Source organism: Symphalangus syndactylus, chromosome 23 (genome assembly GCF_028878055.3).
Source record: "Symphalangus syndactylus isolate Jambi chromosome 23, NHGRI_mSymSyn1-v2.1_pri, whole genome shotgun sequence".
NCBI classification, from domain to species: Eukaryota; Metazoa; Chordata; class Mammalia; order Primates; family Hylobatidae; genus Symphalangus; species Symphalangus syndactylus.
The window spans coordinates 37248184-37261245 of NC_072445.2; the positions used below are offsets into that span (position 1 = coordinate 37248184).

At 47.1% G+C, this 13062-nt stretch overlaps 1 protein-coding gene across 2 annotated transcripts; it reads left to right on the plus strand.

Moving 5' to 3' along the window:
• The first annotated feature begins 4046 nt into the window (after positions 1–4046).
• On the plus strand, positions 4047–13062 carry LOC129473232 (small ribosomal subunit protein eS10). Of its 2 annotated transcripts, none has more exons than XM_055263529.2 (6): positions 4047–4256; positions 5064–5213; positions 5396–5567; positions 8738–8815; positions 12097–12152; positions 12967–13062. In XM_055263529.2, the coding sequence occupies exons 2-6, from the start codon at positions 5064–5066 to the stop codon at positions 13006–13008; spliced, it is 498 nt and encodes a 165-aa protein (XP_055119504.1). In that variant the 5' UTR covers positions 4047–4256; the 3' UTR covers positions 13009–13062. The 2 variants fall into 2 exon arrangements, with proteins under 2 accessions (XP_055119504.1, XP_055119505.1); XM_055263530.2 differs by lacking the exon at positions 4047–4256 and adding an exon at positions 4330–4492.

Consider the following 13062-nt stretch of genomic DNA (forward strand, 5'->3'; position numbering starts at 1 on the left):
GCAGTGAGCCGAGATCATGCCATTGCACTCCAGCCTGGGTGACAAGAATTAAAGTACATCTCAAAATAAATAAATAAATAAAAGTAATCTCTTTAAAACATACATTGAATCCTGTCACTACTGCCTGAAACCTTTCCACGGCTTTTCGTTGCACTTTGAATAAAATCCTGATGCCTTCCTAACGTCGATGTGCGGCGGTCCAGCTTCACCTTGTTACCATGTCCTAATCATCCTGGCTGCCTTTCAGCTCAAGCTCTTTCCTGCATCGGGGCCTTTCAGAGGCCCTGTTCCCCCTTCCCAGTTCTCCTCTCAGTTCTCTGTAGGTTTCAGATCAAACATCACCTCCTCACTGCCCATTACTCTTCATCACCACGGGCTGATCATTTTCTCCATAGCTCTCAACACATGACAGAAGTATACATTGCTTGTCATGGGATCCCTGTGTGCTCATGTCCCCAGTCAGCCCCATCATCTGGCCCAGGGCTAGGGACCTAGTGCCTAAGTGTGGAATGGAATTTGGCAAACTCCATGAAGCGCTGGCATCTCAGAAGACTTTGGTAATGGCAGAGATAGTATTATTCACTTCCTTCCTTAGTCAGTCATTGTTGGGAGCAGGCCCCCCCAAATCTGGCCATAAACTGGCTCCAAAACTGGCCATAAGCAAAATCTCTGCAGCACTGTAACATGTTCATAATGGCCCTAACGCCCATGCTGGAAGGTTGTGGGTTTACAGGAATGAGGGCAAGGAACACCTGGCCCACCCAGGGCGGAAAACCGTTTAAAGGCATTCTTAAGCCACAAACAATAGCATGAGCCATCTGTGCCTTAAGGACATGCTCCTGCTGCAGTTAACTAGCCCAAACTATTCCTTTAATTCGGCCCATCCCTTTGTTTCCCATAAGGGATACTTTTAGTTAATTTAATCTCTATAGAAACAATGCTAATGACTGGTTTGCTGTGAATAAATATGTGGGTAAATCTCTGTTCGGGGCTCTCAGCTCTGAAGGCTGTGAGACCCCTGATTTCCCACTTCACACCTCTATATTTCTGTGTGTGTGTCTTTAATTCCTCTAGCGCTGCTGGGTTAGGGTCTCCCTGACCGAGCTGGTCTCAGCAAGTAATCATCTTTTGTTTCCTCCACTTGCCATGCAGTTACTGTTAATTTTGAAACTTTTATTAACTAACGTGTGAGACACCATGCTAAATGCTAGAAAGGACACTGAGAGAGGGGAAGCCATGGTCCCTGACCTCGGGGAGGTGCCATCCAGGATGGAGACACTAAGGGAACGCTATCATTCCAGGGTGAGCTGGGCAGTGCTGTGGAGCTCCTCCTTGTCTCCTCCTCACTCCTTATCCTTTCTAGGTGACCTCAGAACCTGACAAGGTCTTAGATGATGCCTTTTCCTCATCTGACCCAGCTCTCTTCCACAAGACACATTCAGAACCCTTTATCTAAAATTATACTGTGCATTTGCACCAGTGTGTCTCATGGGAACCTCGAATGCAACAAAATCTAAAACTGAATTCATCTCTCAGAAGCAATTTAGTGGTATTTCAGATAAATAGAAGCATAGCTCATTGGGGAAATGGTATTGAGACACTGACTAACCCTTTGGAGGGAAAATGTTTTACATCAGAGAACATTCCAGGAGGATAAAAGATGTAAAAAAAAAAAAAAAAATGAAGTCAACCAAGCATGGTGGCTCACACCTGTAATCCCAGCACTTTGGGAGGCCGAGGTGGGCAGATCAGTTGTGCTCAGGAGTTCGAGATCAGCCTAGGTAACATGGAGAAACCCTGTCTCTATTAAAATACAAAAAAAAAAAAAAAAATTAGCTGGGCTTGGTGGCATATATGTAATCCCAGCTACTTGGGATGCTGAGGCACAATAATTGCTTAAGCTGAGATCATGCCACTGCACTCCAACCTGAGTGACAGAGTGAGACTCTGTCAAAAAAAAAAAAAAAAAGGACTGAGTATTTTTTCAAGTGAACTGGGGAGCCATTAGCGGGATTTAAGCAGGGAAGTGACATGGTCTGATGTTGCAGCAGGATCGCCATGGCTCTAGGAAGAGAAGAGAACTGGGAGACTATATTTCAGTTGACTGCATCCCAGCGTTGCTGCTGGGAAGTGGGCAGTCACACTGGTCTTTTCTTACTGGCTGCTTTTAAGATCTTCCCCAAAGTCATCCCTCTGGTCAGGTGCAAGGGCTTATGTTTGTAATCTTAGCATTTCGGGAGGCCAAGGTGGGAGGATTACCTAAAGTCAGGAGTTTGAGACCAGCCTGGCCAAAATGGTGAAACTCCGTCTCTACTAAAAATACAAAAATTAGCCAGGTGTGATGGTGCATACCTGTAATCCCAGCTACTAGGGAGGCTGAGGCAGAAGAATCGCTTGAACCCTGGAGGCAGAGCTTGCAGTGAGCCAAGATTGTGCCACTGCACTCCAGGCTGGGTGACAGAGTAAGACTCTGTCTCAAAACAACAAACAAAACCAAAGTCCTCTCTCTGGTCACTGAGATAAATGCGTATCTGATTGTCTCCTTTGGAAAGGCTAATCAGAAACTCAAAAGAATGCAACCGTTTGTCTCTCACCTACCTGTGAACTGGAAGCCCCCTCCCTGCTTTGAGTTATCTCACCTTTCTGGACCGAACCAATGTTCATTTTACATATGTTGATTGATGTCTCATGTCTTCCTAAAACGTATAAAACCAAGCTGTGCTCTGACCACGTTGGGCACATGTCGTCAGGACCTCCTGAGGCTGAATCATGGGTGCATCCTCAACCTTGGCAAAATAAACTTTCTAAATTAACAGACCTGTCTCAGATTTTCAGGATTCACATTGTCTTCCAATAATTCTGGAAAATACTCTGACAGTGTTTCTTTCCTTTCTCTGTTATTTTCTTATAAGACTTCACCTAGACATCTATTAGACTTTCTCACTCTATCCCTCATGTCTCATCCTTTCTTTCAAATATTCCATCTCTTTAGCTGGGTGTGGTGGTGTGCACCTGTAGACCAAGCTACTTGGGGGCTGAGGCAGGAGGATGGCTTGAGCCCCGAAGGTCGGGGCTGCAGTGAGTCATGACTGCGCCACTGCTCTCCAGCCTTGGCAAAAAAGGGAGACCCTGTATTAAAAAAAGACAACAAAAAATCAATCAAATATTCTCTTTCTGTCTCTGGACTACATTGTGTATATCTGTATGTACATTTTCATTTCTGCTTTTAATCTCACTGACTTTTCAAGTGTGTCAGTATGTCAAATCTATTGTTCAGTCTTTTTGTCTGTTTTTTTGTTTTGTTTTGTTTTACTTTCTTGGAGTTTTTTTTTTTTTTTTTTAGAGAGGAGGTCTTGCTATGTTGCCCAGGCTGCTCTCCAACTCCTGGGCTCAAGCGATCGTCCCACCTCAGCCTCTTAAGTAGTTATGACTACTACAGGTTCACAGCACACCTTACCTGGCTATTTAGTCTTTTTTTTTTTTTTTTTTTTGAGAAGGAGTCTCGCTCTGTCGCCCAGGCTGGAGTGCAGTGGCACGATCTCGGCTCACCGCAACCTCCACCTCCCGGGTTCAAGCGCTTCTCCTGCCTCAGCCTCCCGAGTAGCTGGGACTACAGGCACCTGCCACCACGCCGGCTAAATTTTTTTGTATTTTTAGTAGAGACAGGGTGTCACCATACTGGCCAGGCTGGTCTCGAACTCCTAACCTTGTGATCCGCCCGCCTCGGCCTCCCAAAGTGCTGGGATTATAGGCGTGAGCCACTGCGCCCGGCCTCTGTTTTTTTATTAAAAAAAAAGTCTACTTGTGTGAGTGCATATGAGTTTGGAAAAGTGTATACCACAATGTTAATAGCGATTCTCTTTGGTTGATGGGATTATGTTTTTAGTCTTTTATCGTCATCTGATTTGTATGTTCTCTCTTTTCTTGCTCCAAGAGCATGTATCACTTGCATAATAAATTTTGGGCGGGAAAAAAAGAAAAGGCGTTTCTAAAACGACGGCACAAAATAAGTGACCCTGTATTGATAGAGCACGCAAGCTCAGAAGTTCCCCGCGGCGGTTTCCTAGTGTGTGTGTGAGTCCCTCAGGCGGTCAAGCTGTGCGGTCAGACTCTCCAGTCCTTCAGGCACCGCCGAGGCCACCCCAGGCTCTGCGCGGGTCCTGGCGGGGGGCGGGCCCACGCCAGCCCGGAAGAGACGCAGCACCGCGCATGCTCCTTCCTTTCCAGCCCCGGCCCCGGACCCTGCAGCCGCAGAGGTGAGTTTCTGTGGAGTTCGAGTTCCATCGGCTCCCATCCAGGCTATCCTGCCGCCTTAGCGGCTGCTCCTCCCCAGAATGCGGGCAGGGGGCCTCTCTCCCACTTCCCAAGCACCGATTTCTGAGTAGTTACAGGGGCTGGAGGCTTATTTTATGGGGTAGGGGGCCGCTGGTAGGCGAAGATTGTCCGAGGGAGAGGGGGAGGATGAAGCCAATGCGTGGCGGAGACCTGCCAGGTGAGACTAGGGAGACAGTGTCCCACCGACACGCTTTTTCCTTGGGAACAGGACTCCCCTGACTGCCTCCTTGCCTGGCACTGGAGTTCTAGTTTGGGGGAGAAGTGGTAGGTAGGAACCGAGGGTGCGAAGGCCTTAGCCCTTCTGGGGTCTGCCGCCTTCAAGAAGCTGGGGCTTTACCCTTCCGGGCTTTCCCTGCGTACCTTATGGTACAGCCGCGCGATTCCGCTCTGGGTACAGTCCCTGATGGCCTGCAACTGCTCCGGATAATACAGGGTCTGCTCCTCACCCCACCCATTGACCTTTGTAATTGATGAGAACTTAAGGAAGTTTGGCGCGAATGTGCACCACTATCCTGGTTTTAACATACTGGCAACTTTTCCACCTGATTTGTTTTTGGGGGTGGGGACGGACGGAGCTGGCCTCTGCCGAATCTGTTTTGTGGAGTTGAGTCTTCCCACCGACATGTTGTCCACGGTTTTGTGTGGGTCACTTTGGGATCACGAACTTGATTACCGGGCCCCGGCCTCGTTACTCAGAAGTGCTCTTGACAGTCGTCTCCTTGTTGCAGATGTTGATGCCTAAGAAGAACCGGATTGCCATTTATGAACTCCTTTTTAAGGAGGGAGTCATGGTGGCCAAGAAGGATGTCCACATGCCTAAACACCCGGAGCTGGCAGACAAGAATGTGCCCAACCTTCATGTCATGAAGGCCATGCAGGTAGGAGGGTGAGGAGGAAGACTGGGATGGGATGGAGGGATCTTCCCCTAACGTTCAAGGCAAGTTCAAAAGGGGAGGTCAGGACTGCCGGGGCTGCTTGCTAACTTGAAGGGCTGGCTGGGACTGGAGATTTGTCTAGGATGATCCAAGCTTCTACTTAACAGTAGTTTTCTGCCTTACAGTCTCTCAAGTCCCGAGGCTACGTGAAGGAACAGTTTGCCTGGAGACATTTCTACTGGTACCTTACCAATGAGGGTATCCAGTATCTCCGTGATTACCTTCATCTGCCCCCGGAGATTGTGCCTGCCACCCTACGCCGTAGCCGTCCAGAGACTGGCAGGCCTCGGCCTAAAGGTATGTTTCCCAAACAAATGACTTCAGCTATTTGAAGATAGTTTCTTTTGTGTAAGGGACAAAAGCATTCTTAGCTGATATCAGCTTTAGAGGGCTCTGGCCTGCAGGTATTTGGTCAAGTGCTAAAACCTTTGTCCCGTGGCTTGGGACTTGGAATAGAACTAGACTCAGTTCTTCAGGCCATCCATGAGATGGCCTTAAGCACAGATAGTCTGTCACTTTCTTCACCCACACCTGTACAAACATCCAGACACATGGCCAGGCGCGGTGGCTCAGGCTTGTAATCCCAGCACTTTGGGAGGCCGAGGCGGGCGGATCACGAGGTCAGGAGATCGAGACCACAGTGAAACCCCGTCTCTACTAAAAAATACAAAAAATTAGCCGGGCGTGGTGGCGGGCGCCTGTAGTCCCAGCTACTCGGAGAGGCTGAGGCAGGAGAATAGCCTGAACCCGGGAGGCGGAGCTTGCAGTGAGCCGAGATTGCGCCACTGCACTCCAGCCTGGGTGACAGAGTGAGACTCCGTCTCAAAAAAATAAATAAATAAAAAAATAAAACATCCAGACGCATGTGGTAAAGTTACATTGAGTAACTTTTCCAGCAGAGTGCGTTGTACTATTCCCGAGAAGTCCAAAGCAAAGAAAGCCATTTACCACCTCGAAAGAAACAAGAGTGTTGTAGTTTTCTTGCCAACAGGAGAAAAAAATTAGAAACGAGTGGAGAACGGATGGTGTATACCACGATGTGAAAGGATATGCACGCATGTGTGGTGCGAGGAGAATTATCTTCTGATTCTTGAGATCATTGCTGGCTCACAGTTGCTTTTTTTTTTTTTTTTCTTTTTTTTGAGACGAAGTCTTGCCCTGTTGCCCAGCCTGGAGTGCAGTGGTAAGCCACCGTGCTTGGCCTGTATTTTGTCTAGGTTTGTAGGAGCTGCAGAGAGCATAGGTTGAGGTGACAAAATGCGCAGATTCCTAAACGTGATCATCAGAGGGCCCAGGTTCCCTTGGAGAGTTACTTTATGGAGCTCAGGAATTTGTTATGAAAGCTCCCCAAGGGATTCTGGTGATTAGGTAGATAGAATTTTTTGAGACAGAGTCTCACTCTGTTGCCGAGGCTGGAGTGCAGTGGTGCGATCTCAGCTTACTGCAACTTCCACCTCAGTGGAAGTCAATTCTGTCTCAGCCTCCCGAGACTGGGATTATAGGCACCCAGAGCTATGCCCAGCTAATTTTTGTATTTTTAGTGGAGATGTGGTTTCACTCTGTTGGCCAGGCTGGGCTCGAACTCCTGACCTCAGGTGATCCACCCACCTCAGCCTTCCAAAGTGCTGGGATTACAGGCGTTAGCCACCGCGCCCAGCCCATAATACGTCTTTTTAGCAAAAGTTGTCTAGTACATCTTGGAATCTCCTGGGGGAAAAAAATACCAGTGCCTATCTGTGCTTGATATATTCTGATTTAGTTGGGCCTGACATTTGTTTTTGCCACTCATTACATGATTAATTTATTTCCGCTGTAAAAGGAGTTCATTCTGCCTGAGTGCAGTGACTCATTCCTATAATCCCAGCACTTTGGGAGGCCAAGGCAGGAAGACTACTTGAGTCCAGGAGTTTGAGACCAGCTAAGGCAGTATACTGAGACTCCGTCTACAAAAAAATAAATTAGCCAGGCATGGTGGTGCACACCTGTGGTTGAGCCCAGGAACTCCAGGCTGCAGTGAGCTGTGATTGTGGCAGTTGCACTCAGCCTGACCAACAAAGCAAGACACTGTGTCAAAAAAAAAAGGAGACATAGTTCATATTCTAATCATATGGACTCCGGGTAAGTTCCAGGGTAACTGGCTAGAGAAAATACTTGATTAAACTGTTACTTATTGTGTTTGTTTGTTTGTTTGTTTGTTTATATTCTGTCACCTAGGCTGGAGTGCAGTGGCGCAATCCCAGTTTACTGCAACCTCTGCCTCCCGGGTTCAAGTGATTCTCCTGCCTCAGCTTCTTGGTAGCTGGGATCACCGGCATGCACCACCCAGCCCGGCTAATTTTTGTAATTTTAGTAGAGACAGGGTTTTACCATGTTGGCCAGGCTGTTCTTGAACTCCTGTCCTGAAGTGATCACCTGCCTTGGCCTCCCAAAGTGCTGGGATTACAGGCGTGAGCCACTGCGTCTGGCCATTTATGATAATTTTTTTAAGATAGCTCTTAAAGTTTGTGCCTTAGGGTGTGGTGGCTCACACCTGTAATCCCAGCACTTTGGGAGGCCAAGGCGGGAGGATCATATGAGACCAGGAGTTCAAGACCAGCCTAACATGGTGAAAACCTGTCTCTACTAAAGATACCAACCAAAAAAAAATTAGCCTGGGCATGGTGGCTCACGCCTATAATCCCATCACTTTGGAAGGCCAAGGTGGGCGGGTCACTTGAGGTCAGGAGTTGGAGACCAGCCTGGCCAACAGGTTGAAACCCTCTTTCTACTAAAAATACAAAACGTAGCCGGGCGTGGTGGCACGTGCATGTAATCCCACCTACTGGTGAGGCTGAGGTGAGAGAACTGCTTGAACCCAGGAGGCAGAGGTTGCAGCGAGCCAAGATCGTGCCACCGCACTCCAACCTGGGTGACAGAGTGAGACTCCGTCTCAAAAAAAGATAATAAATAATAAAATTACTGCCTTAGTATATATACCACAGCCTAACAGGTATGTGAAGAAGCCCAAGAGGAACTAAACAATTCTTGGTAATCCCTAGATTATGTACTTAATATTGGAGTTGGGACTTTCAGCTTAGAATGCTTCCTTTTCCGTTTGCATACACTAAGTTTTCCACTTAACGTGGGTCAGATTCAAAAGTTTGGCTATTCAGATGTTCATAGAAATAGCTAGATACCTAGATTGGTCCAATAATTGGAACATGGTTTTATGTTGAAACAAAATGGAAGCCTTTTTTTTTTCTTTTCTTTTTTTTTTGCAGATTTGCAGCCAAGATTGTCAATAAGTTTCTGTGGAGAAATAATTATTTCTAGCTGACATTGTAGGTTTAAGGAGTTCCTGTCCCCATTAACCCATCTTAACCAAGTGGTTGCTGAGTGACAACAGGAGAGCAATGCCAGTTTTCTTGGCTTTAAGGGACAGAGTTCTCACATTGGCCTGTGTTCACAGTGTGGTTTGATTTACATAGGTCTGGAGGGTGAGCGACCTGCGAGACTCACAAGAGGGGAAGCTGACAGAGATACCTACAGACGGAGTGCTGTGCCACGTGAGTAAATGCATCACCTATATTGGGGTGTTGGCGTAAAATGTCTGGATTCTCACAGCTGGCTCTGGCTGGGTGGGGCTCAGCCCTTGATGATGACAAAATGACCAGGAAAGATTCTTGGTTTCACTCTGCAGAGCATCAGAACAGCTGGAATCCTTTGTGCTTCTTTCCTTATGCAGTGATTTCATAGATGAGAATTAGGAGGAGGTTGGGATTTTTTAAAAAACAAAACTCAGGCCGGGCTCAGTGACTCATGCCTGTAATCCCAGCACTTTGGTGGGGGGTCCAAGTGGGCAGATTACTTGAGGTCAGGAGTTCAAGACCAGCCTGGCCAACATGACGAAACCGTGTCTCTACTAAAAATACAAAAATTAGGGCCGTGTGGTGGTGGGCGTCTGTAGTCCCAGCTACTTAGGAGGCTGAGGCATGAGAATTGCTTGAACCTGGGAGGCAGAGGCCGCAGTGAGCCGAGATCATGCCATTGTATTAGATCTATGGCTCACATTGGGCACAAGGATGGGGGAGGAAAGCAAATGCCAATAACAAATATGGTTTCAGTAATCGTTTAAGTTGTCACTGCAGCCTGGGTGACAGAGCAAGACTCTGTCTCAAAAAAAAAAAAAAAAACTCTTCGGTAAAATGTGGAGCCTTTGTTAGTATTTTTGCAAAGGAATAATAGGATTCAACTTGTTTTTTTTTATTTTGTTTCGTTTTTGAGACAGTGTTGCCCTGTCACCCAGGCTGGAGTGCAGTGGCAAGATCTTAGCTCACTGCAAGCTCTGCCTCCCGGGTTCACGCCACTCTCCTGCCTCAGCCTCCCGAGTAGCTGGGACTACAGGCGCCCGCCATCATGCCCGGCTAATTTTTTTTGTATTTTTAGTAGAGATGGCGTTTCACCGGGTTAGCTAGGATGGTCTGGATCTCCTGACCTCGTGATCCGCCCGCCTCAGCCTCCCAAAGTGCTGGGATTACAGACGTGAGCCACCGCGCCCACCCGGATAAAGTCACCCATTGTTGATTGTGATACAAAAGCAAGGTGTACAAGAAGAGTTTACTAACTTCTACCACTCTTAGCTTCCTTCTGTCATCTTTTGGAGAAGTGACCACTTCACCTGAGTACCATACAGGATAGTAGAAGGAATGAATTTCTCCAGCCCTTGGTTCAGAGGAAGTTGGTGATACTGGAAGTTTAACGATTATGGGCCAGGCACAGTGGCTCATGCCTGTAATCCCAGCACTTTGGGAGGCCGAAGCAGGTGGATTACTTGAGGTCAGGAGTTCAAGACCAGCCTGGCCAGCATGGTAAAACCCCATCTCTACTAAAAATACAAAAATTAGCCAGGCGTGGTGGTGTGTTCCTGCCTGTAATAATCTCAGCTACTCGGGAGGCTGAGGCAGGAGAATTGCTTGAACCTGGGAGGCGGAGGTTGCAGTGAGCCGAGATCATGCCACTGCATTCCACCCTGGGCAACAGCAAGACCCTGTCTCAAAAAAAAAAATTTTTAACGATTACTGAAACCATATTCATTATTGGCATTTGCTTTCCTCCTCCCTATTGTGCCCAATGTGAGCCATAGATCTAATACAAAATTTCCTGGTAGCCACACTTGAAAAAGCAAGTGGAAACAGGTTATTTGAGTACTAATGTCTTTTATTTAATCAAGTATTTGTAAAAGTGAGTTGGCAATGGTGGTATGTGCCTATAGTCCCAGCTACTTGGAAGGCCAAGGCGAGAGGATTGTTTTGAGCCCAGGAGTTTGAGATATGGCGAGCTATGATCTTGTTGCTGCATTCCAGCCTGGGCGACAGAGTGAGACCCCCCCCCCCAACTCAAATAAATCAGGGCCGGGTGCGGTGGCCCACTCCTGTAATCCCAGCACTTTGGGAGGCCGAGACGGGCAAATCACCTGAGGTCAGGAGTTTGAGACCAGCCTGGCCAACGTGGTGAAACCCCGTCTCTACTTAAAATACAAAATTAGCCAGGCGTGGTGGTATGTACATGTAGTCCCAGCTACTCGGGAGGATGAGGCAGGAGAATCGCTTGAACCCAGGAGGCAGAGGTTGCAGTGAGCCGAGATTGCACCATTGCACTCCAGCCTCGGACAAGAGTGAGACTTCGTCTCAAAAAAAAAAAAAAAAAAGTAAATAAAATTGGTTTAAAAAATATCTAAACGTGTTAATTTAACATGTAATCAGTATAAACACTGGTGAAATATTTTACATTCTTTTTTTCTTAAGTCTTTGTAATTGCCTGGGTGCAGTGGCTCACACCTGTAATTCCAGCACTTAGGGAAGCTGAGGCAGGCAGATCACTTGAGCTCAGGAGTTTGAGACCAGCCTGGGCAACATGGCAGAACCCCATCTCTACAAAAAATATAAAAATTAGGGCTGGCGCGGTGGCTCATGCCTGTAATCCCAACACTTTGGGAGGCCGAGGCGGGCGGATCACTTGAGGTCGGGAGTTTGAGACCAGCCTGGAGAAAGCAACATGAAGAAACCCCATCTCTACTAAAAATACAAAAAAATTAGCCATGCATGGTGGCACATGCCTGTAATCCCAGCTATTCGGGAGGCTGAGGCAGGAGAATTGCTTGAACCTGGGAGGCGGAGGTTGCAGTGAGCCGAGATTGCGCCATTGCACTCTAGCCTGGGCTACAAGAGCGAAATTCAGTCTCAAACAAACAAAAAAAATATAAAAATTAGCTGCCTGTAGTCCCAGCTGAGGTGGGAGGATCGCTTGAGCCCATGAGGCAGAGGTTGTAGTGAGCTGAGATCGTACCACTGCACTCGACCTTGGGTGACAGAGTAAGACCCTGTCTCAAATAAGTAAAAGAAAACTGGTGAATTTCGCACACGTCTCCAATTGAACTGTGACTGGGATATAGGACCAGGCAGCATCTTGTCTGCTTTTCTCCCATGGTGGTAATTAAGGGGGGCCCTTCCCTTTACATGTTAGTTCTTCGTAATGACACTCCCTTTGTTATCTAGATGATGCTCTGAAGTGGGTAAGTCAGTCAGTGTGATAGGAAGTAGGAATCCTTTGGGAGGATTTACAGTTTGGGCTGTGAGTATTGAAGGGTGACATAAGGAAGGCTGAGAAGGGTGCCCCAGGAGAGACAAAGGTGGCTCAGAAGGTATTCTCCACCACTGGTGTAATTTGCTTATATTTAATGGTGTGGTATGTGGCTTTTCCTGCAAGATTGGAGTCGGTGATTTGTCTTCCCTTGTTCTGTAGTAGATTAGATCATATGATGATTCCAAATCAATGTTTCACATTCTAGCTGGTGCCGACAAGAAAGCCGAGGCTGGGGCTGGGTCAGCAACCGAATTCCAATTTGTGAGTATCTTCCTATTTGTTTTCCATGAGCCATCACTTGTTCTGGCCTCAGTCTGGTTGCTCTGCAAGTTGTAGGGATGTCACATAGTATGGGTGGGTCCTGACAACCAGTTCCCTCCTCCCACTTTTTTCCAGATTCCAAATTTTACATTGAGTTGTAGCATGCAAACTTTTGTAAATACATAAATTACTGAAATGAGTCTCAGAAATCAGTACATGTGGCCTACTAGTATTTTCTGTTTCATTAATGCTTGACATTGAACTAAACACTGGAAGGTGGGTGGGCTTAAGAACCAAGATGGTATGAAATCAAATCCTCTTTTTTCAGTTGATGTAATGTTAGGTAGGTTCCCCTCTGCCTCAGTTTCCCCATCTATAAAATAGAGGTGATAATTACAGCTACCAATGTAGTTGTGAGATTAGTTAATCCAGGCATAGTACTGGCATATCACTTTTGTCCTGTGGCAGGTCCTCATAGCACACGATTGCTCTCAGATAATGTCATTTGTAAAAAGCATGTACAGTAGAAACGGTCCAATCCTGGTGCCGGATGCTTTCATAGGAGTATGTATGAACACACTGTGGGTGAGTGGCCATACTCCCACTTTACCAATGAAGAAATGGGCCTAGATGTTAGATATGGCCCCACATCCAGTAAGGGGCAGTGCTGGGATTTATAGCCTGTACTCCGCTCTCTCCCAGCTGTTTACATTTGGGGGCCTCTGGAGTTATAATGAGGCCTGAAAGTTAGCAATACCTCGAAAGATGAAACCAGAGTGCTGCTCATGCTGATGTGATGTGCTTTCTCTTACAGAGAGGCGGATTTGGTCGTGGACGTGGTCAGCCACCTCAGTAAAATTGGAGAGGATTCTTTTGCATTGAATAAAACTTAACAGCCAAAAACCCTTAA